This window comes from Esox lucius, chromosome 3 (assembly GCF_011004845.1).
Source record: "Esox lucius isolate fEsoLuc1 chromosome 3, fEsoLuc1.pri, whole genome shotgun sequence".
Lineage (NCBI taxonomy): Eukaryota > Metazoa > Chordata > Actinopteri > Esociformes > Esocidae > Esox > Esox lucius.
The window spans coordinates 24,468,832-24,493,253 of NC_047571.1; the positions used below are offsets into that span (position 1 = coordinate 24,468,832).

Genomic DNA, 24,422 nt, shown 5'->3' on the forward strand with positions numbered 1-24,422 from the left:
TCATTTATACGTATATATATATATATATATACACTGATCAGCCATGACATTATGACCACAGACAGGTGAAGTGAATAACATTGATTATCTCGTTCATGGCACCTATCAGTGGGTGGGATATATTAGGCAGTAAGTGAACCATCTGTCCTCAAAGTTGATGTGTTAGAAGCAGGAAAAATGGGCAAGCGTAACAATCTGAGCAACCAGTCGTCTAGCCAAATTGTGATGGCTAGACGACGGGGTCAGATAATCTCCAAAACTGAAGCCCTTGTGGGGTGTTCCTGGCCTGCAGTGGTCAGAACCTATCAAAAGTCCAAGGAAGGAACAGCGGTGAACCGGCGACAGTCAGGGTGCCTATGCTGACCCCTGAACACTGCAGAAAGAGCCAATGGGCACATGAGCATCAGAACTGGATCACGGAGCAATGGAAGAAAGTGGCCTTTTACATCACGTGGATGGCCGGGTGTGTGTGCGTCGCTTACCTGGAGAACACATGGCACCAGGATGCACTATGGGAAGAAGGCAAGCCGGCGGAGGCAGTGTGATGCTTTGGGCAATGTTCTGCTGGGAAACCTTGGGTCCTGCCATTCATGTGGATGTTACTTTGACACGTACCACCTACCTGAGCATTGTTGCAGACCATGTGCACCCTTTCATGGCAACGGTATTCTCTGATGGCATTGGCCTTTTTCAGCAGGATAATGCACCCTGCCACAAAGCAAAAATGGTTCAGCAATGGTTTTAGGAATGCAACAACGAGTTCAAGGTGTTGACATGGCCTCCAAATTCCCCTGATCTCAATCCAATCGAGCATATATATATATATATATATATATATATATATCAGTATTATATATCGTATATCAGTATTATTGTTATTTTATTTATTATGACCTCTAGTGGCCTTTGTGGGTACTTGATATTGTCATTGTCTTATTACACCTGTTCCAAAGTGTACAAAACATGAAGAAAAAATATTAGCAGATTGTCCTTCATTATGTTTAAAATTACAATCTAGAATGTCCAAGGAGGGGGTAAAACATTATTCTAAATGCAAACTAGCCTATCAAGTTATTTAATACTATTACAGTTATATATGTAGGTGAAACTGCATGAAATATCCTGTTGTTGTCATTGTCAAAGTGACACATTCAGAGTTGGGGATTTTTGTATTTAATATTTTTAAAACATTGTTATCTGAACCCAAATAGCACATGAGGTGTTTTGTGTGCGTGTGTGTGCGTGTGCGTGTGATTGTCGTCTGCACAACGGTTAGTGATGACGGATGAAGCGCTCTCTTAATTTTCTCCGGTTTTGGCTGAAAACAGAGGATGCCTACGATAATATTAGCCCGTATTAAATGTGATTTAGCAATCTACTGATTCTTCTTTCTCAGAACAATGATAGGCGATACCTGGTCTTTTTTCTTTTTCAGATAGGACTTGTTTAGAAAATTTGCTAACTATTTGTCAGATAGCTGTAACACGGCGCTGCCATCAAGATAAAACATTATAAGGAATTGATCACGGTATTTGAGGAGTGTGTCGGGAAGCACTCTGCTGACAGATGATGACTTGCATTTGATGTGGCCCCCTCAACTCCTTACAGGTAGGCCAAATGATTCTGCTGGCTCTGGATCTCCCAAAAATGTGATCATTTGTTGTAATTGGCTACTGACGACTTTGACTTTAGGCTAAGAGTGCAGGTGTAAATCACAATTTGTTTCAGTAATTTGCGTTTTGAATATCCATGGCTGGTGGCCGTAATAATGGCAGGTGACATTTGCGCGGGTCAAACACGGTTTTGACAATGAGGGGCGGTTTGGGAGCAAAACGCCAGACTAATGTATATTTGGCGTATGTGCGAAAAGTTATGGATATCTTGATTTGTATATACAATATTGCCAAACCCCTTTTAGAGAAAATGACATTTCTTTCTTAACAATGTTTTGAAGCAATCAAAGAAATGAATACAACACAAATAACAGAATAGGCTAACACATCCTTAGATTTTGGGATACGTTTAGATAGAAAGTAAGATTCTGTCAGATCAAGGAATATTGGATCAATTGGAATGACTTAATGTCTGACAGACCTTAAGTGTGTAATGTAGAGATAAAGCCCAGTCATACGGAAGTATAAAGCAATGGTGTAGAAACACTTTCCAAAGGCGTTATACATTACTCTAGGTAAAATGCAAATTCCGTTTTTGGCCAGCCATGTAAACTCTAAAATGTATTTGTTCTAAACTAATTCAAATCTAAAAGAAATTCAAAGTTATCAGAGTACTTTAATGAGTTTGAGTAATCCAAAAGTTACAATACTTATTACATATGTCGATTGGTAACTTTTAACTGTAACCTACCAAAACCTGGGAAAAAAATGATGTGTTGCTTGTCGCTGTAAGATAGTTTTTTCATAAGCAAGGAGAAGAACGTAGATGTCAGATGAGGTATGAGGTTACCTGCGTTTAGAACCGTGAGGTCCAGAAACATTACGATGTGTTCCCACATTAAAACTTCTTTATTCATATAGGACTTTCAAGAGAGCGTTTGGTTGAGAATCCCCCATGAACTATTTCCTTCAGAGGATCCATTCAGAGGATTGGATGATATCATTAAGTGTTCTTGCGTAATCTTGCTGGAGGGTCTATGGCAGGCTTTCATAGTGTGGAAAGAGAGATCTTTCTTGTTTTTAGCTGTGTGTGTGTGTGTGCGCGTGTGTGTGTGTGTGTGTGATGCCCACACGCGCGTGTGTGCGTGAAAAATTGTGGCATTATATTTTACTCTTTATGTATTTCATTGATTGCCAGTTCATTTATATATTAATATACATATAGATATTCATAGCAATTATTGAGTGCAGAGACGTGCTTTATTAGACAAGGACAGTGAGGAAAGACAGAGGAGCGAGGATTCACTGAAAAAGCAAAGGGGATTGAGACCCACGCTGCAGCAACATGTTGACCTCTCTGGTTTCATTACGCACCCCTGTCTCAGGTAGGTGATGAGGCAGCCCTTATCTACTAAATATAAAACAACACAGTTTGGGGATACTTCTCACATGACGAATACCTGCGGGTGTAATAATGGTCTGCTCCAGAAGGTTGCGTACTCAGGAGTAATGTTGGGCAGGTAGTCTCCAGAGTTTCCAGTTTTGTCTAACGGTCACAATACGAAAGTTGTTCCTCTCATTACTGAAAAGCATAATTACCCTGGTTATTACAACCTACCTCATGTTTCCAGTCTTCTGCCGTTATGATTTCGTATTCCTTATGCCTTAAAAGAGAAGTCACTCCTCAAAAGGTCAGCCAAAAGATAGCAGACAAATGAAATGAAAAGGAGTCTAGCAGGACTGCCTTAACAAGCACTGGCACCAAAATGACCTTTGAGCCAATGCTGAATTACGGACTGTGATAATATTAATCAGGTGTGTTCTGTCCTTGTTAGCGGGGCTGTTATTGTTCAGCACAGGGTCCTGTTCATTAGGCTTCAAACGGAGGAATGAAACAAAGGACTATTTGGGAACGGTTACTGTTAGTGGTTTCAAGACAGTTGAAAAGATTTTAAACTGCGTGCCTGACTGAACGTCACCCTGGTTCTCCACCATGTTCTCTGACATGCAAACAGGCAATTACTGTGTACACAATGGCCATCCTGATTGGCTGTCACCTGTTGTATAACACCATCTAGAAGAACCTGTTCTGTATTCTGTGTCGGTAAACAAATTAGACCGCCAGCGGTTTGGAAAAGCCCCTTTATTTGTTTGCCGTTGTGCATGACAGTCCCAGGCTGCATGCTGGCTGGCACAGAGGAGGAGAATGATTGAAACACACACACACACACAGAGCGAGAGAGAGGCAGAAAATGACTGTGACACAATGTGAGAAATAAATATCAGCAATGATGCTGGAGGAGCGTGTATAGACAGGCAACATCCTGACTGGATAAACATGCTGGAAGTCTCATTACACAAACAAACCCAAACACACACACACACACACACACACTGAGACTTAAGATGCTTCTTCTGTCTTCACTCGCTCCGTCTCTGTCATACTTTTCAAACCATTCTTAACAAGCTGCAATGGCTTGTTGTCTCGGTCTCTGCTGTTAGCTGTCTCCCCGGCTCATCTGAATGCTGTGTGGAGGCTGCGCGTGGCTTGTTTGAGTGGAGTGGATGAGGAGAGACCAACCATCTCTTAGAGATCCAGAAAGAAATAGCTAGCAGAGAAAAAGTCAATAGAGTTTCCTGGAAAATAAAGAAAAAGCGGCACTCTAGTTTTACGCAAATGATCCTGTACTTATTGACATATAGGAACAGGTCTATGTAACCCCTACCACACATACTTCAGAGCTGTGCTTTTTGGCCCCTGCTTGTTTCTGAGGAAACTGTGTTGGTTTGCCAGAAAAACATCCACACCTCCCGCATTCTACCACAAGTGTGGTCTCCCACTGCGTGTTGGAGTCCAGTCTGACGGTCCATGTCACCAGTTTAATTTCTTCCACCATCTGCTGGCTGGAAGCCTGGCATCGTAGATCATAACCAGCCTGACAGATACAAAGTGCATCTGTCCAGCCAGCCCTCTCCTCTACCAAGGACTCTGACTATACAGCGGGCTGGGTGGAGGGGACTCGTCTCTCTCTCTCCTTTCTCTCCTCTCTCTAGTTGTTCTCTCCTCTATGTGTCCAGGGTTAAAGCCCTAGCAACTCCAAGCGGAAAACTTCAGTTGGCTTCAAGGTGATTGTTGTAAAAGCAAAAAGACAGGATTTGAATTGATAGTTTCGACATGTCCTAAGAAGAGGATTTGTTGCCTGGCTGCTTTGAGGGCTCCACCTGTTCCAGACAAACCGTCGGCTCCGGGCTAAACTACATCCAACCGCCGTGCACGCCCGTGTGTACCTGTGTGTGTGCTGTCAATGTTGATCATGTTTTAGCCTCGTGGTGGACTTAAGGTCAATGAGAGAACAGGAGAGAGACGGCGATGTAGTGAGGAGAGAATGAGAAAGGTTGAGGGTTATTTTGAACAGGGAACATTTAGAAGGTGATAGGAGGGGCCGTTCATGTAAGCCGGGTTTTTATTGTTTATATTCTGTCGTGGCGTTTTATCATTACTCAGTGTTTTTCTGTGGCATTGACATCTTCCACCCGCACCTGTTTATGGAAATATTTGAATTATTGAGGAGAGTGTCGGATGGAATGAAATAAAAACCTCTATAGACAGTCTCTTTCATTATTCAAGGGACGTGTTTTTATTTCATAGCGTCTGTTTTATATTATGTTCTTCTTAATAACTAATACTGGCAGTTTTGGGGTATCGAAAGTTGAGCTGTTTCATTTTAATTCTGTCACGTACCTAACAGTACCAGTCAGAAGTTTATAGTGTCACCCACTTATTCAAGAGCTTTTCTTTCTTTTTACTATAATAGTGAAGACATCATAACTATGAAATTACACGTATGAAATCAAGTAGTGATTTTAGATTCTCGAGGACAGCTTTGCACTATTGGCATTCTCTCAAGCAGCTCCAGAAAGTGGGTCCAGGGAATGGAAGTGATAAAGAGGAGGTCCAGGGAGAGTGTGTGTATTATTCATTAGGTGTGACTGGGTTAATATAGTAGAGGCTCGTCAACATGCCTCCACCCACAGAGGAGTTAATTAACCCTGGATGACAAATCCACTACCCTGTCACACCTGCCACCTCCCCCTTCCCTCTCTATCCGTTCCCTTCACTCCCCCCTCCGTCCTTCTCTCCATCACTCCCCTTCACTCCCCCCTCCGTCCTTCTCTCCATCCCTCCCCTTCACTCCCCCCTCCGTCCTTCTCTCCATCCCTCCCTCCCTCCATCCCTCTCTCCATCCCTCCCCTACACTCCCCCCTCCGTCCTTCTCTCCATCCCTCCCTCCCTCCATCCCTCTCTCCATCCCTCCCCTTCACTCCCCCCTCCGTCCTTCTCTCCATCCCTCCCTCCCTCCATCCCTCTCTCCATCCCTCCCCTTCACTCCCCCCTCCGTCCTTCTCTCCATCCCTCCCTCCCTCCATCCCTCCCCTTCACTCCCCCCTCCGTCCTTCTCTCCATCCCTCCCCTTCTCTCCATCCCTCCCCTTCACTCCCCCCTCCGTCCTTCTCTCCATCCCTCGCTCCATCCCTCCCTCTCTCCATCCCTCCTCTTCACTGTCCCCTCCATCCCTCTCTCCATTGCTCTCCGTAACCATAATATCTCACATCTCCTTTCTGACAATCTTCCCGTCTCTCTTGTTGGTCATTTCTCTCCCTCTACTGCAGAGGTCTCAAACCGGTTCCATGGAGGGCAGAGTGTCTGCAGGTTTTCGCTCTCACCTTGTACTTAACTGACTAATTAGGTCACTAATTGGTTCATTTCTACCCCCACCTGGTTGTTTAGTCCTGAACTGGGAACCAATTTAAAGGAAAACCCAAAAACCTGCAGACACACGGCCCTCCGTGGAACCGGTTTGAGACCTCTGCTCTACTGCGATTATTCTCAGCTTGTCACAGTGAAGCATGGCCAATGACAAATTGCTTCCTGAAAGGATCAATTAATGTATTGTGTTTTCACAACGTCCAGCATCCTCTTCAGTGGAGTGAGCCTGTTAGGTGTATCACAGTATGTTTTGCTGCTGTAAGTGCGTGGATACTCCCTCGTTTCCCACTCTCCAGCTAGTAAAGGTGGGAAAGAGGACGGACAGCAGTCTGATAGTGCCTCATCCTGATTGGTGGAGGTTGAAAGGCTGAAGGTGGTGCTGGTGGGTGGTTCGCCTGGACTAGGAGAAGATGAGGGTGTGTTTCATTTAGATGAGTGCTATTGATTGAATGTTATTGATTAGGTGCCTGTCAGGGGGGAATATTCTGCTGAATATTCTGCTCTCCTCCAGACAGAAAGGTTTATTATTTTAAAGGTCACAGCATGCATTAACACCTTTCTACTCTAGATCCAAATACACACTCATTCAATCTCCCTGACACACACACACACACACACACACAGTTAGTCCCAAAAAGCAGTTGTCTCTTGCTTTGTGTTTCCTTTGTGATGGTGAGAGACTGTTTCCACAGGTGTATCCATCCTCTGTCAGCAATATTTATGTTTCCTTCGCCTGTAGCCATAGCAACGAGCCTGTAACAGCCTGTCTTGAAAACCAAACCTGTTAGACAACTGTCTAGGTTCCTCATCTGATTTACACTGGCTTTAGTTTTATGTTATTACATTATTCTCCCTGTAATAAAACACATTTAGAATAGCATTCCTTTAAGTCTTGTTCCTTTCATTCTCTCTGAGTCCTGTTGGTTAGATTTTCAACAGCTGTTATCTGATCAGGACAGTATTTCATGATTGAGCAGCTGTTCAGCCATGCGCTGTTTGATGCTGTTATAGTGTGATGTTGTGTTCAGTCACTGTGCTTTGGAGTCCACCTCAGTGACTGTAGTAACTGGCAGTCAATTTTCAAAAAATTGTCATTTCATGACCTCAATCTTTTATCAGTGAGCAAATGTCCCATGCTGTGTGATGTTACTGAACTCTTCTCAGAAACTCCGAGACACACAGCGGGTGTCTGTCACTAGCACCAGGTTCTACTCAGTGAAGTTTGAATAGTATTTTTAAACTGGATGGTTTGTATCCTGAAGGCCGATTGGCTGATAGCGTATGATTGGCTGATGGTATCTGAGACAGCGTACCATGAGTATGACATCACAACACTTTCAGCGGCTTTAATTGCGTTGGTAAACGTTTTTTAAGAGCCATAAGTCATCTCAGAAAATGTGTGATATATCACCCGTCTAACCACGGCTAAGCGCTGTGTCCAGGCAACCTGTGATAGCTTGTGCCTAAGAACAGCACTTGGCCATATAGCACACCTCCTTGTGCCTTATTGCTTATATATATATAAATATATATGGGATGGCTGGTGGATCTGCCAAAGGTTTCTCTACAGAATGGTGTGTGTCTGAGCAACTGTAAGCTACACATCTCTTTAACAGAAGGTTAAGAATTCAGCAACTGGAATGAAGCTATAGAACTACAGTTTGCACAAACCTATTCACACAAGGTTATTTCTTTCTATTCCACTGTGTGGAATAATAGTGAAGACGTCAAAACTATGAAGGAACACGTATGGAATCATGTAGCAACAAAAGGGGTTGAGCAAATCAAAATGCATTTATATTTTAGCCCCCCTTTGCCTTTCTCTTTGACAACTCTGCCCAGTCTTGGCATTCTGTCAACCAGCTTTATGGAGTCTATAAAATTTTAGGTATTTTGATCTGTTTTACACTTTTTTGGTTGTTATATGGAATTTCATAGTTTTGATGTCTTCAGTTATATTCTATAATGTAAAAAAACTATTCAAAAAAAGAAATAAATATCCTTGAGAAATATCCTAAGACAGTAGGCATATCGTCACCTTCGTTCTGGCCTGGAGTAAACCCCAACTGACGAGAAAATACTGACGGCGTCCATCCTGCTTTAAAAGAACCAGACCAAAACGATGTTAGAGCCACCCAGTGTCTGTCTGAGATTCAAGGCATAGGGGATTGAGATGTCTGCCTAAAGGTTGCACGTTCACCTGAGGGAACAGCCTAAACGCTGAGTTTAGAAACAGGAACATCCTGCCTATCTATCACATCAGCCTACATATCTATCTCTCTACCGCTTTCCTCCCGCCCTCTCTCGTGTACTTTTTAGTTTTCCCTATGCACTGCCATTTGCTCTCCTACCATAGCTTGACTTTACCTTGGCCTCGTTTTCTTATTTGTGTTTTTCCAGTGTGCCTTCCACTGACTCCAGTCCAACACAGGCTGCGGCCTGTATGGCACCTTATTACCTATTTAGCCCACTTCTTTTAACCAGAGCCTTATGGAAACTATAGGGATTAGGATGCCATTTGGGACACATGCTACATCTTCCATGTCTGTCTGTCAGTGTCAGAATGATGCAAATGTCTGTTTTGTCAATGAGATGTTTGTCTGTCGGTGGGAACAGGCCTGGGGCGAGTTGCTTTGTGTTCACACACAAACACACACAGATATTTATTTCTTTTTGCAGTTTGGCGTCGGGGCAGGTTGACTGTTTAGTCCAGACCAGTCGGAGCTGAAACACTGACTGGCTTGAACCAGAAAAACACGTTCAAAATTGATGTCTTAATGTTGGTGTCCTCTCACAAGGAAGGCAAGTCTAGTCAGTCTCTGAGTTGACTTTTTAACAGAATCACAGATAGATGGAGGATACTTAGAATGGGACGGTTGGAATGTAGTTAGACTGAACTCATTCATGTTTTTTATTCGTGCAGTTGAGAACAGGGAACAGAGACAGTGAATAGCTTTAAAAAATGATTTACCGCCACCATTCTTCCCACCAAAGACACTTGCACTAGTAGCGTTAAAGACAAGACACTCCCACTAATAGTCTCGAAGACAAGACACTCCCACTAATAGTCTCGCAGACAAGACACTCCCACTAATTGCCTTGAAGGGAGACACTCCCACTAATTTCTTCAGCCATTCTGCTTTTTTTCCACACTGCTCGTCTTACCACAAGGTTGCGTGGGACAAAGCGTGTGATTGGCGCACAGAACAAGAATCTGACCTGGGTGATCAAGCTAGGTGAGCTTCTGCAGGCCATCGAAACATCTGAGGGAGTTGCGTTAGAGCAATGAGTAATGTATCGCCATTGGTGCCCCCCCCCCCCCCCCCTTCCCCGAGTGATCGTCAGTGAGCACAGAGTGTCAGCACAGCCGTTTAACATCCCATGGGAAAGACAGCAGGCAGCGCAACATCCCCATCACCCATCACCTTGGGCATTGGTGTTTGGCCTTTGGACCAGAGGGGAGAGTGCCCCCTACTGGCCCTCCAGGAGCAGCAGGGGAAAGGCAGTGGAGGTGTGCTGAATGTGACTGGTCACTCTGCTTCCTGGTGACTGGATCCACTGCCATGCAAATGACATGAACTGTCGGTTTGTTGAAGGAAAGGAGATTTCTTCTTTATCTGTGTGTTTTTCCTTAAATATTCTATTGCCAGGCTTATCCGTTCATTGGTAAAACCATTATTTCTCAGCTGAAGATGTACTCCCGGCGTGTTTCCCAAATGAAACCCTAATCCCTGTACAGTGCACTACACCCAGTCTGGGCCCTGTGGAGCTCTGGTCCAAAGCACTTCACGACATAGGGTGCCATTGGAGCGGCGGCCCTAGCCTTTGCTGAAACATTCCCAGCCCGCGCGTCGTTCAACACAACCCTCTCCACTGAACAGGCTGCACCCCAGAGATTAAAAGGCACTCTAAAATAGAAACTAGACAAGTTCACTGCTCTTCAAATACAGAGCCACTACTGTGATGATGTCGCTGCTACTGGAGGGTGCGCGTGTGTATGTGTGTGTGCGTGTGCGTGTGCGTGTGCGTGTGTGTATGTGTGTGTGTGTGTGTACATAGGGGTCTCTCACCAGCAGGGGGCTGATTAGAGACATCACCCTCTCTGACACGCTCCACTCACACTGGTTATTGGAGCTGGCAGGAGGGTGACATGTACCTCCTACTCCTCTATTCCTCACTCCTCCTTGTCTTTCAGGTTGCATTCTGCATCTCTACTGTACTTTTGGTTGGTGGCATGCTCCCCTCCCGCTGCTCCCCTCCCGTTGCTCCCCTCCCGCTCCCTCCTTTCTTTAACTCTTTCATTCTCCTGCTGCCTCTCCCCCTGTCCTCCTCCGTTCACATCTCTGACTGGTTAGCCTTGTACCTCCCAGATCTCTCCCATGTCCTCCTCCATTCACATCTCTGACTGGTTAGCCTTGTACCTCCCAGATCTCTCCCATGTCCTCCTCCGTTCACATCTCATACTGGTTAGCCTTGTACCTCCCAGATCTCTCCCCCGTGTCCTCCTCTGTTCACCTCTCATTCTGGTTAGCCTTGTACCTCCCAGATCTCTCCCATGTCCTCCTCCGTTCACATCTCATTCTGGTTAGCCTTGTACCTCCCAGATCTCTCCCCCATGTCCTCCTCCGTTCACATCTCATACTGGTTAGCCTTATACCTCCCAGATCTCTCCCCCATGTCCTCCTCCGTTCACCTCTCATTCTGGTTAGCCTTGTACCTCCCAGATCTCTCCCATGTCCTCCTCCGTTCACATCTCATACTGGTTAGCCTTGTACCTCCCAGATCTCTCCCCCATGTCCTCCTCCGTTCACCTCTCATTCTGGTTAGCCTTGTACCTCCCAGATCTCTCCCATGTCCTCCTCCGTTCACATCTCTGACTGGTTATCCTTGTAGCTAGGCAACAACACAAGGTCTGGGGAGGATCTGCGCTGCTCACTGACAGGTGTTTCCACTGTAGCGACACACAAACACATCTCTCCTGATCCCTCCCTTACCTGCTCTGTCCTTCCCCTCTCCCCCATTTCTCCCCCTCTCCATCTAATGACAGCATATTCACATCTGCTAAGCTGGAGCTCGTTTTGCTGAAAGAGCCTCTGGTCCGATCCTATGTGGTGATCGACTGCAACAGAAAGGACAATGGACCTACTCATTTATCACTGGAGGGCTGGCTGGTGCTACTGTGGTGTCACAGGGCTGTCACTCTTGGAGCAGACTAGCTTGTTCTACTGCTCTGTCAAAGGGCTGTCAATATTCAACAAGACAGGCTTGTTATACTCTTCTGTGACAGGGCTGTCAATATTCGGCTAGACTAGCTTGTTCTGTTTTGTCACAGGGCTTTTTCTATTGGACTGGCTTGTTCTGTTCTGTCCTGTCTTGGAGCTGTTTCTATTGGACTTGTCTTTTTGGTTCTGTCACAAGGCTGTTTCTATTGGACTAGCCTGTTCTGTTCTATCTTATTACTGTCACAAGGCTGTTTCTATTGGACTAGCCTGTTCTGTTCTGTCACAAGGCTGTTTCTATTTGACTAGCTTGTTCGGTTCTGTCTTATTACTGTCACAAGGCTGTTTCTATTGGACTAGCATTGTCTGTTCTGTCACAAGGCTGTTTCTATTGGACTAGCATTGTCTGTTCTGTCACAAGGCTGTTTCTATTGGACTAGCATTGTCTGTTCTGTCACAAGGCTATTTCTATAGGACTAGCATTGTCTGTTCTGTCACAAGGCTTTTTCTATTGGACCAGCAAGTTCTGTTCTGTCAAAAGGCTGTTTCTATAGGACTAGCTTGCCCTACGCTTTGTTTTGGCTGAATTCCTGCGTAGATGCAGCCTGGTTGTCCACAGTTCTGCTTGTCTGTCAGAGTGTTTCTTTACCTTACATTTGCATTAAAGAGGCACTTTACCAATGAATCAGCACTCTTGAGTCTGCTTTTCTTACCTCACTGATGTCTTGGAGATTCACAGCCAGACATAAAAGTGGTGCTGTGGTAACACATTATAATTACTAGTTAAAGAATCATCAAGTGAGGGAAAGAGAGTGTCCCAGGAAAAAAGAGAGATAAAGGAATAAGAGGCGTGAGCTTCTCCTCCGGCTCCACCATTCATCAGCCCCGCCAACCTGCAGCTTAGTTTCTGTGCCAAGTCTTCTCACGACATGTTCCACCCACGTTTGACCCTCAGAGGATGGCCGCCCCATTACACCTACCCGCCAGAGCTCGTTTTGGCAGGCTCTATGTGTTCACACCATCACCAGTGGCCAGGCCGTGACCAGCCACCCTAACCACGGACAGACGGACAGACCACTGACAGATTATGCTGGTATTTCGTCTTAGTAAAGGAGCCTGTACGCACATGACTCATGGCTAAGAGTTTCTCAATTAGGGCTTGAACAACTAACTTTCCTCACTGTCCCGGTACTGTCCCAAAGGGCAATTTCAATCGTCAAGATGATTCTATTCCACTACTTGCTGTCCCATAGTACAAATTGACACCACAATATAATAAAAAGAATGCATTCCCCAGACTTCACTTTCTCTGCTTCACTCACACGTTCATCCTATAGTACCTACTAATATGTCAGCCAGCAAACTATGTGGTTACCTGATCGTAGCTCAAACATGGCTACCGTCCACTTGGGCTGGTGAACTGATTTGTGTCGCTAGCTAGCGAAATGAGTTCACACAGAATATAAGGCCGGTCATTTAAATACCTTGGCATAGCTAGCTAGGTAGTTGTCATTCATTTAGTGTGTGACTTGATTTGATGGTCTGCAGGCTGTCTGGTTACGTCGGCAGTGGCTGTGGTATTGGCGGGATCGGCACCTTCCTCCTCTGTCTCACTCTTTTAAAAACCACACAGTTCCAACGCTGGCCGTTGTTGCTCGGGAAGTTCCTGACCTGTGGAAAACTCAATTTTATGAAATGGCCGCGAAACGTGTGTGTTGGCCAGCGTGTGTTGAATTGTCGCGTGAGTCACACAATTGGGTTCAAATAGATTCCATAGTCACAAAGTAAGATTCCACAAGCCTGAATGACGAAATCCTTTGGACAGTGAGGGGCAACTGTGCGCTGTGATCAGACTGAAGAGCCCAAGTCTAAATAGTTTATGTCAATGCCAGTGTGCATTTCTTTCAGGCCAGGTAGATCATTCAACCATATCCTCTTGATACTGTACAGAGAACTCAAATGCCACAGCTTGCAGACAGAATTTGCATTCTAATATGCCTTATGCCCAACATTATAAAGATTTTCTTTTTTATAATGATTCTACATTTACATAACCTAAATAATTACATAACCATGCCTAGTCAGGAATCATTGTTTGAAACCTGGACATTTTACATAGCCTACCTTAGCTTGCTTTTATTGGCTTTTATTTGCACCGCCATTTACCCGAGGAAAGCATCGCAGCACTTGTATTGGGAATTAATTATTCATAGTTAATGAACTTTTAAATGCTAAATGTGATGATGTTATCGGCCTTGTGTTTAAATATGTTAGTAATGGAAACACTGGACAGTGAATTTTGTATTTTTTCTGGCCTATCGTCCTGTAATCATCCCAAAGGGGCGCCGTTCATTTCGAGCCCTGTTTTCAAAACCCCGGATTTCCCTCTGCTGGTCAGTCTGAAGAGGGTTGTTGTGATGAATCATCTGTAGACTGATTAAAAGAACGAACGAGAGAGAGAAGGTGGTCATGACGGATTAGCCCAGATATCAGCCTACATTGTCTATGTGGTGGTTTTTATGGAAACAATCCAACAAATATCTTCACTTCTGTCTCTCTCGACATGGCTCTCTCTCCAAATGACACTACTTCCTTGGTTTCTATCTGCTGACTGCCATGTCTCTCACACACACACAAACACACACACACACACACCCATGCACACAGTCCAGTTCACACCGCCCACCCAACACCTGCATGTGTGTGGACCCAGGAGTTGTTAAATCCATTTTCCCTAATCGGGTGGACCGTATGAAGAACTTTGCTGCTACCCACTAGTACTGTCAGCTCCCCCGCAGCTGGAATAATACATTCTCAGTAGCATGATAAAAGGGATTTCTGGTTGCCAATCGCCGGTAGTCAGTTACTGAACTGACAGAGGAAGCTCTATGTTTGTCCTACTCCTCTTCATGCGCTGACAACTGAAACAGCGCCACCTGAAAAGGATTGACCAGGAACCGGAAAGATTCCATTTGGTCAATAAAAACTATTGTTTTCATTGGGAAAAAGGATTTCCCTCGAGGGTTGTGTTGCCTGGTTGAGTGGCCTAATGAATAGAGCCCTGCACAGCCAGGGAACACATCGATACGACACCCTGGTCTCCTGGGCCGGCCTTCTAGCCTGGTGTTGAGGTCTGGGGCCACGGATTTCTTCATCCTCCCGACACGCACACATTTGGACGCGGCCCCCGGTCAGAACCTGCCGGCTTCCGGTCTGTCTAGCGTCCGCTCCTCCACCAGGACTTGTCCTCAACCCGACTGCAGCACTGCTGTGTTATTTTGGCCTTCTGTTATGCACCACACTTGTCGGCCAACGTCTCAGTAGTGTTGCCTTACAGGCCATACATAAACAGAACCTGAGAAACAGGTTAAATCACCAGAGGTTCCTACATGGCCCATTGCATCAGCTTATTCACTATACTGGGCCCTATCAGCAAATAGGGTGGAGAATGTTGAAGGAGCGAAGAGGCAGAGAGGGGACCACTGGTGTTTTCTCTTGAATTCCGTTTCAATGTCGCTTAACACGGTAGGAGGCAGAACATTTTCAGTCTTTCAGTCTTTATTCATCAGCAATGTTTAAGCCTGGACTAAAGCCTCATTGAAGATGTTTAACTTGGAAACATCACTGCTTATGCACGCCTCCTTTCTTATAGGCACAGTTGGTCTCCTCCAAGACTGAAATTGAAACAGCCAGGATTGAGTGTGAATAACCCTTGGAATAGGTGCTTGTAATACTATCTGTAGTGTATAAAGCAAATAATCTGCCAGACAATCATTGTTATTTTCATCCCAAAGTTGTCTGTCAGCCCATCCACTTCAGTGATCTCTGTCAGGACCAGCAGATCCCACAGGCGTCCGTCTGTCTTGGTGTATAGACTCACAGGCGTCTGTCTTGGTGTATAGGCTCACAGGCGTCCGTCTGTCTTGGTGTATAGGCTCACAGGCGTCTGTCTGTCTTGGTGTATAGTATCACAGGCGTCCGTCTGTCTTGGTGTATAGGCTCACAGGCGTCCGTCTGTCTTGGTGAATAGGCTCACAGGCGTCCGTCTGTCTTGGTGTATAGTATCACAGGCGTCCGTCTGTCTTGGTGTATAGGCTCACAGGCGTCCGTCTGTCTTGGTGAATAGGCTCACAGGCGTCTGTCTGTCTTGATGTATAGGCTCACAGGCGTCCGTCTGTCTTGGTGTATAGTATCACAGGCGTCCGTCTGTCTTGGTGTATAGGCTCACAGGCGTCTGTCTGTCTTGGTGAATAGGCTTACAGGCGTCCGTCTGTCTTGGTGTATAGTATCACAGGCGTCCGTCTGTCTTGGTGTATAGGCTCACAGGCGTCCCTCTGTCTTGGTGTATAGTATCACAGGCGTCTGTCTGTCTTGGTGAATAGGCTCACAGGCGTCTGTCTGTCTTGGTGTATAGGCTCACAGGCGTCCGTCTGTCTTGGTGTATAGGCTCACAGGCGTCCCTCTGTCTTGGTGTATAGTATCACAGGCGTCTGTCTGTCTTGGTGAATAGGCTCACAGGCGTCTGTCTGTCTTGGTGTATAGTATCACAGGGGTCCGTCTGTCTTGGTGTGTAGGCTCACATTTACATGTTACATCCAGAGAGACTTGTTGTATCCAGAGAGACTTACACATTGTAATCAAGCACTTAATCAGTGATTGTGTTACTGGCAAAGGTCAGTACAGGAAAGAAGACCATACAAATAATCATAATACTTAAAAAGTTAACAAAAGACAACAGACAGAGGTGGTGGAACTGGAACCATTTTAAGTACACTATGAAAAGGTGAGTTTTCTGGTGTTTTTTTGAAAATGAGTTTTGACTGTGTGGATGGGAAACCACCCCAAAGGGGCGGGACAACAAGAGCCCAGAGGAGGCTTAGTGGAGAGCCTGAAGGCTCCCTCTTCATTGTTGGTCTTTAAAATTCTTAAGACTTCTGTTTCTTAATGCTTTTTGCTGCTATTTGCAATCCAGTTATAGTCTACATTTTGACCTGGGGTTAGGGGTGTTTTCTCAGAGAACTATTCAGCGACACAAACACCTTCCTCTATTCTGACTGTAACCTGCTCCACCACCCTGACCATTGATTTCTACCTCTGGAGACATATAAACCATAAGGCACATTATGAGGCATACAGACCCGACAGATAACACTGAAAGAGTAACTAACTAGGCCCACTTGTCGATTCTCCTCACTTGTACTCGCCTCGTCATTGATTTATCAGCGTAGACGCCGCGCTTTGCCCGAAAGAAAGTCTGCACTTGAAGAGCCTAGGAATGATTTGAGAACCAAAACCTAATAATCAGTCGTCTTCAAGGCCTTCTATGTGCTAGTAAAAACAACAAATAATAAATAAATAAACACAAGGCTTTTGGCCAACAGCGTAACAGTCATCATCAGTGAAAGACATTCAGGGATCGACAACGAGTGAAATCATAATTTATAACACCACTCGGCTGTCCCAAATGATCTCTCTCCGCTGAATGGATTTCTTGCTGGAGCGATGCATTGAGAAGGGCTCAGACTGCCTCTGGTTCCCAGTGCTGTGCTGGGCATTAGATTATTCACATGTTTGTCTATGTGGTTAGGGCTCTGGGACTGTGGTAAGACAAGCCATTTCTCTCTGTCTCTTCCCTCTGTCCCTCGGTCTGTCTGTGTCTTTTTCTGTGCTTTATGAAATATTTAAACTAAGTCTGAACTAAATTAATGATGTGTGGTTTGCACGTTCATTTAATATTGTTTTATATAATCCTGTTCTTAAATGTGTCTTAATAGGAAGTAGCTCAGACACAGTAAAACCCCACCATGACATTCCTAATGCTGAACCGTGTTGCTAATGGTCTGTGGTTCTGTCGTCCCAGAGAACCAGATTCCCCATGGGTTCCCCAACATCGACATGGGTCCCCAGCTGAAGGTGGTGGAGCGGACCCGTACCGCCACCATGCTGTGTGCTGCCAGCGGCAACCCCGACCCAGAGATCTCCTGGTTCAAAGACTTCCTCCCTGTCGACATCACCAGCAGCAATGGACGAATCAAACAGCTCCGCTCAGGTAGGGCTGAACTGGCTCCCACTGAATAACGGCCGTCCCACTTAGAGACCTGAAGGAAACAGCTTTCTTTTAGATTGTGTCTTGATGAGTGCTACACAAGTATGCACTGAAGCAAAATTACGAAGCATACCTGACAGAATTTGCGATACACTGTTTGTAAAACGTATAAATTATACTCTCTTTTTTTTGCTAGAAGAAATTAAATGAATGTCTTACTCTGCAAACCAAAAAATGCAAGAAAATGATTAAGTGATCTCCAGCAGTGCTGAAAATGAAATAATGTATGTTCCCTTTTCCATCAAGAGAGGCTTAGCTAAGCCCTTCTTAAAATGAGGAGAGTTAGGCCACGTCCCAAATGGAACCCTGTTCTGGACTGTATTGCACAGAGTAGGACACATGGTGTCATTTAGGACAGAGCCTGTCAGAGTAGACAGTAACTCTAGCCTGAACCACATTAACAGAGATTCAGCCAGAGAGGAACACACACACACACACACACATTGACATAATAAATTAAAAGAGCTCTCTGCTTCCTCTGTTCACAAGACCAACTGAATAAACAGCTTTAGCCCTGACCCCAGATCAGATTGGGAACAGGTATGATTTAATAAGATTATATAAATAAACATAGCAGTGATCGTGAGGGGAAAGTAAGAACGATTAATGTCTCCCACTTCAGGCATGTGTCCCAGGTGGCACCCATTTCCCTACAAAGTGCACTAGTTTTAACCTGGTCCCATCGGGCTTTGGTCAGATGTAGTGCACATTGTTGGAATAGTGTGCCATTTGGGATGTAAGCGGTATGGCAAAGTGCTGATGAGTAGGAGTAACACACACACACGAACACACACACACACACACACACACACACACACTGGCTCTGCAGTCCTGTTATAGTGTTATTACATTACACAACTGTTCAATCTCCTTCCAGTTAAACTGCCAATGCTCAAACCTCCTCTCAGACCGATCTATTGTTCTGTATTGCATTACTTTACTAACCCCTCGCTCGGAGTGACTGCCTCTAACTTGGACAAGTCCAGCTCCTTTCTATTTGACCCTGCCTTTATATTTCATTTATTTGCCTCTTTTACTTTTACTAACTCTCTCTTTCTTTCGATCTTGTTGTCATTCAAATTACCTTCAACTAGGTGGTGCACCAATTAGAGGTAAGGATGATGGGGAAAGTGTAAAGGTGAACACTGTCACTCCGTCACTTCATCACATCAACCTGCGTCAGCCTCTTTCTTGCTCCACCTCTCCGTACCTTGTACCACGTACACACCATCTCTACCCTCAGGCTTTAGACACCCCTGTCCCCAGAATCCACCTAGTCTCTACAGTCCCCACAGTCTCCACAGTCTCCAGACCTCACAGTCCCCACAGTCTCCACAGTCTCCAGACCCCACAGTCTCCACAGTCCCCACAGTCTCCACAGTCTCCAGACCCCACAGTCTCCATAGTCCCCACAGTCTCCACAGACTCCAGACCCCACAGTCTCCATAGTCCCCACAGTCCCCACAGTCTCCACAGTCTCCAGACCCCACAGTCTCCATAGTCCCCACAGTCTCCACAGACTCCAGACCCCACAGTCTCCATAGTCCCCACAGTCCCCACAGTCTCCAGACCCCACAGTCTCCAGACCCCACAGTCTCCATAGTCCCCACAGTCCCCACAGTCTCCAGACCCCACAGTCTCCAGACCTCACAGTCCCCACAGTCCCCACAGTCTCCAGACCCCACAGTCTCCAGACCCCACAGTCTCCATAGTCCCCACAGTCTCCACAGACTCCAGACCCCACAGTATCCACAGTCCCCAGTCTCCAGTCTCCAGAGTCTCCACAGACTCCAGACCCCACAGTATCCACAGTCCCCAGTCCCCAGTCTCCACAGTCCCCACAGTCTCCAGACCCCACAGTCTCCACAGTCCCCAGTCTCCACGGTCTCCATAGTCCCCACAGTCCCCAATCTCCAGTCTCCACAGTCCCCAGTCTCCACAGTCCCCACAGTCTCCAGACCCTACAGTCTCCACAGGCCCCAGTCTCCACAGTCCCCAGTCTCCATAGTCCCCACAGTCTACAGTCCCCATAGTTTTCACCCCATCTTTTGTTTACTGTAAGTATGTCTCCCTCAACAAACAAATGAACACCAACCTTTCCCAATCAGTTTAACAGGGAACTCCAGATAAATGTATTGGGAAACACTGCACTAGGTAGTCCAAGCTGGTAGCTAGCTTTCTTTGTGAATAAGCTTCAGCACAGTTTAAACCACACGAGACCAACCTCCACCTGAGACTCTGCCTGGGCTCTCGGAGAAGGGTTTTATTTAAACTCAAGGCCAAGAGTGCCATCAGGGAATATGCCCGAATTTAATTGAATTGGGGTGATTTGCATATCAGCTGTGCCGCGGTTGGCTTATAAGCTATAAATCTGTGTCTGTATGAGATGGTTTAGATGGAAGCCGACACAAAAACAGCCCTCAGATGGAAATCGGCCCCTGTCTCCTGGGTGGATAGAGCTTTACGGAGAGGTAATGGAGGTGGTCTGAGGTTTGGTGAATAGCTCGCTGAATCAGGGTCCTGGAAGGCTGGCCTACTGCTAGTGACACACTGCTAGGGGATAGCGGCGGTTGAAGGCTATTCATATCCTGCTGTCCTAGTGGATAGAGCGACCAGATGACCTTCTAGGCAGGTCAGGTCAGCACACTAAATGTGTGGACGGCAGGCAGCTTTGTTGCCGCCAGGTTCAAGGTTTGTAATCTGTTCTGATATTACAAGAAGACGGTATATATATTTAAGCAGTTGTCAGGTCAGCGTGATGCTGAGGTATGGTCCCTTGAGAAGACACGGGCGCGTACGCGCGCACACACATACACTGTCTTTGGTTGGTGCAGAACCTGTTTGTTAGGCTACATTCATCCCATAATGCATTTCTGGTGTTCCGAATGTATCAACATCTACATTGTTGAATTTACCTCAGTCTGTTTCTCATTCCAATCCTGCTTTGTGTCTACTGTCATTGGAATATTACTTTTATGTTTACTTGTTGTATCTTGACTGTTATCTCATGTGGCCTCTTTCATGCAGTCTCTGTCGATGTCATGAACCGAAATGGCTGTTTATGTGCTGTTCCCAGCGTTATGACCAGACTCTTTCCCTATCTGAGACCCCGACTTCTTCTTAGCTGCCACTCTGCTCCCTAAATAGTGAATGACCTTCAACCAGCTCCCTTTATTTGGGACACAGCCAGAGACCCTGTTTTATTGTGGAACAGCCAGGTAATCAGAACAGAAGCCTTAACATATCCTGTCCCTTTGTGGGGACATAGTGGAAAACACGAAGGGAGAGAGTGATAGACTGATAGAGGACAGCAGCAGTTGTTCCAGACAAAATGTCACCCTGGTTAACAAACAAGACCTCAGCAGTCATAGGCCGATATGTCCCCTTCGGACATCATTATGATTAGGTTATTATATTATTCAGGCTGACTTCAGTGGAACTGTCAGAAACCTTTAGTCTGTCCTAGACATGATGTCAGCCTGATTAACTAACACCGAGTTCAGGACTAAGTAGTGGAGTCATGGCCTTCTCATACACTGTGGTCCCCATCATGGTTCAGTCTGGATAATGAGGACTGCGCTTGCCTGACATCCGTTGTCAACCTTTGTCCTCGGGATCAACTGTTTGTGCATACATTTGACGTACGGGCGGTTGTGGGAGTTGAAGTTCCTGAGCACCATGCTGCAGCAACGATGCTGAAGGGTGAACTTAACCCCCGAAGGAGTTCAGAGGTCATCACCCCCCCACCCCCCCACTCCCCATCTTACTGCCAGTACCCAGAGCTCAGACATGGACGTTCATATCGGAGTGGTTCCATCCTATGTCAGTGTATTTGTAGACCCTGTGGTGTTCAGCCGACACTAACCCTGACCCCCTGGATGTCAGTGTGAATAACAGCCTGTTCTGAAACAGATTCGGATCAGTAACCGGTGAGTGAAATACACGATCGAGTGGCATTCTGTAGGAGCTGTGTCGGGTCGGGGCACGCCGGTTTGTGTGGTTTGACTAACAAGAGTCACCGGTTGAATCAGCCCCTCATCTCAGCTCATCGTCCTGCCAGTTCACCAGCACCTCATCCCCTGCTCGTAGAACCACCCGGTGATGAGACTCTGTTTTCTATCTCCATATTTGGCCGTTATCAGCCAATGGCGGGCCCCGACACAGTGCAGTTCCCTCTGAGCACCGTCTCATTCGTTTCTCAGTTCGGAAAAAAGCAGATGGTCGCAAAAATAGGCAGATAGGTCTTTACTGTGCTTTGGATTGTATGATAAGGCCTTGTCCAGATCCTGCTGCCCTTGCAGTTGTTATAGAATATCTTACGCTGGCTTAGTGTCTGTAGCCTGGCCAGGCTGTCCCTGGCTTGAAGCCGAGCAATGGAGATGTATTGTATTGTGACGCTTTTTGTCACGTCGTTTCTTTTTTTTATAGAAGTGAATATGACATCTTGGTGATGTGATTAATTGACCTCTGAGACATTAGACATGAATGTATCGCTGGCTCTTTCACCTGAAGTGGCCCGGCGTCACGGACGACGGCCTTGTGGAAAGCTTACAGTGCCCTCAAACGTGCAGATTCAGCTAAAGGCTGAGGCGGCGTCAGAGGCTAATTCATAGATACCAACAACCGCCCTATTCATTACACTTCATCAAGGCAAAGCACGGGGTCTCACAGAGCTACTCTCACTGACCTGCTCTCCTGTGCCATTCTGTTCAGCCTTTGACATTATAATCACACTTCTTGTGTGGTCAGCCGGGGAACAACGTGAAAATACTTACTCATTAGTCGGACTAGATGGTGTGGTATGTCTGAAATGGTCATACAGTAAAAAGAGAAAGTCAGAACTTTCAAGTAAATTCGTCCACAGTTCCAGAGTCCACAGTTGTACATACCGTACCATACTAAGAATACACTCCCAGTGCGTACCTTCATGCTAGTGCCCCCTACTCTTTTGACTTCAACTACCATGATCCTCTGGTTTATTATGTGATCCCCTTCCACACAGGAGCCCTGCAGATTGAGAACAGTGAGGAGTCGGACCAGGGGAAGTATGAGTGTGTGGCCATGAACAGCGCTGGAACACGGTACTCCGCCCCTGCCAACCTCTACGTCCGAGGTAAGGATGACCCCGCAGACATTCATCCCTCCATTCATCCCTCCATCTTCTCTTCACCTAAACAGTAATGTCATGGCATTCAAAATTCTCAAGTTTCTCTCAGTCTCTCAGTCTCTCTCTCTCTGACTCTGTGTCTGCTTCTGTCTATCTTTCTGTCTGTCTGTGAGTCTGTCTTTCTATTTCTCCCTGTCTCTGTAACTGGGTTGTTTCTGCCATACCACTGATGTGAACTAACCCTAACCCTTTCTCCAGCTCTCTGCCAGCTCCACCAGGTGCTGGCTCTGTCAAAACAGCTGCAGACAAACCGTTTTCTGCCTCCCACTATGAAAACATGCCAGGGCTTTTTATCTGGACTCTCTGTTTCTAGTTGGTTGGGGTTGTGTCTAGGTCAGAAGCCACTGGGACTTTCTGAGGTTCAAGTAATGAAATAGAGAGACGAGGAGGAAGCTGCCCTCTATAACAATGTATTAAGGACTGGAGATAAACAGAGAAGGAGAGAGAACACGTTTGTGTCACTGACCTCTTCAGCTTCCACATCAGACTCATGTAATTACACAACACATTTAAACAGGACTGGTTGGATGAAAATGGGCCCTAATTACTTACTCTTCTCCGTTTTCAGTCAAAACTTCTACTGTTCCAATCCAACAATGATGTTTTTATTCCCGTTTGTTTGGATAAAGGGAGAGGTAGTAATCCTAAAATACCAACAATAGAACAGTAGGAAAAACAAATGAGTCAGTGTGTGTTTGTGTTTGTGTGTCTTGGCATGATGGCTGACTTGAGGTGTGTTTTTCCATCAAGGTAATTAAATACCTCTGGCATAGTTCCAGCTTGTGCTTCAGCCTACATGGTAGACAGTCTAGTCTATACACACACAATAGTACACACACACACACCACCTCCAGCAACAGTGAGTTGTCAGACACACGTCCACAGACAAACAGAGAAGACAGACAGACAGACAAGAGAGAGCTATGAATCAGTCAAAGCGTAACCTTTTAATAATGTACTATTCTGGAAGGCAGAACAGAGACAGCCACTGTGGATTTACTCTGTGCTTGTTCCTGCTGGGTTATCACGAGAAGGGGGATAGACAGACAGAAATACTAACAGACAGGTGGACACAGACACACAGAGACAGACAGACAACACATAGACCGAGAGACTGTCAGACAGACGAACACATGGAAACACAGGGACAGACAGATGAAGACTTTCATCACTACATCATCTATATATCGGAGACTAGAGGCCGTGACTGTGTGCGTGTGCGTGTGCGTGTGCGCGCGTGCGTCTGGGTGCATGTGGTTTTGTCACTAGGAGGTATAAAGGGACAGGAAAATGCCTGTAGGGGCTTGTTGTGTCTTGTCTCAAACCCAAAGACATAACATGTTTTCTGATGAGGAGGAAAGGTGAGGAACAAACAGAGACCTCCCCCTGAATATTATGGTACCATTTGTACTCTGCTAAACCAATCAGACGGTCCCTCTAAGCCTAATACCACATTGACTATTTCTATGTAAGGACCTTGTTGTATAGCCATCATGGTTCAGTATCACATCATCTTATCCACCAGTCCTATGTCTACTTTCAACACATC

The 24,422-nt window shown here is 45.9% G+C and overlaps 1 protein-coding gene across 23 annotated transcripts in view; it reads left to right on the plus strand.

Moving 5' to 3' along the window:
• LOC105022906 (receptor-type tyrosine-protein phosphatase F) overlaps positions 1-24,422 on the plus strand; it is a 205,079-nt gene that overhangs the window by 119,720 nt on the left and 60,937 nt on the right. For 14 of the 23 annotated variants that reach the window (XM_034291382.1, XM_034291381.1, XM_029118703.2 and 11 more), the window contains exons 5-7: positions 17,461-17,649; positions 18,801-18,818; positions 22,709-22,819. In XM_034291382.1, the coding sequence (XP_034147273.1) occupies positions 17,461-17,649; positions 18,801-18,818; positions 22,709-22,819 (318 nt within the window). The remainder of the gene's footprint in view (positions 1-17,460; positions 17,650-18,800; positions 18,819-22,708; positions 22,820-24,422) is intronic. The other 9 variants (XM_034291384.1, XM_029118710.2, XM_029118707.2 and 6 more) reach the window with 1 other exon arrangement.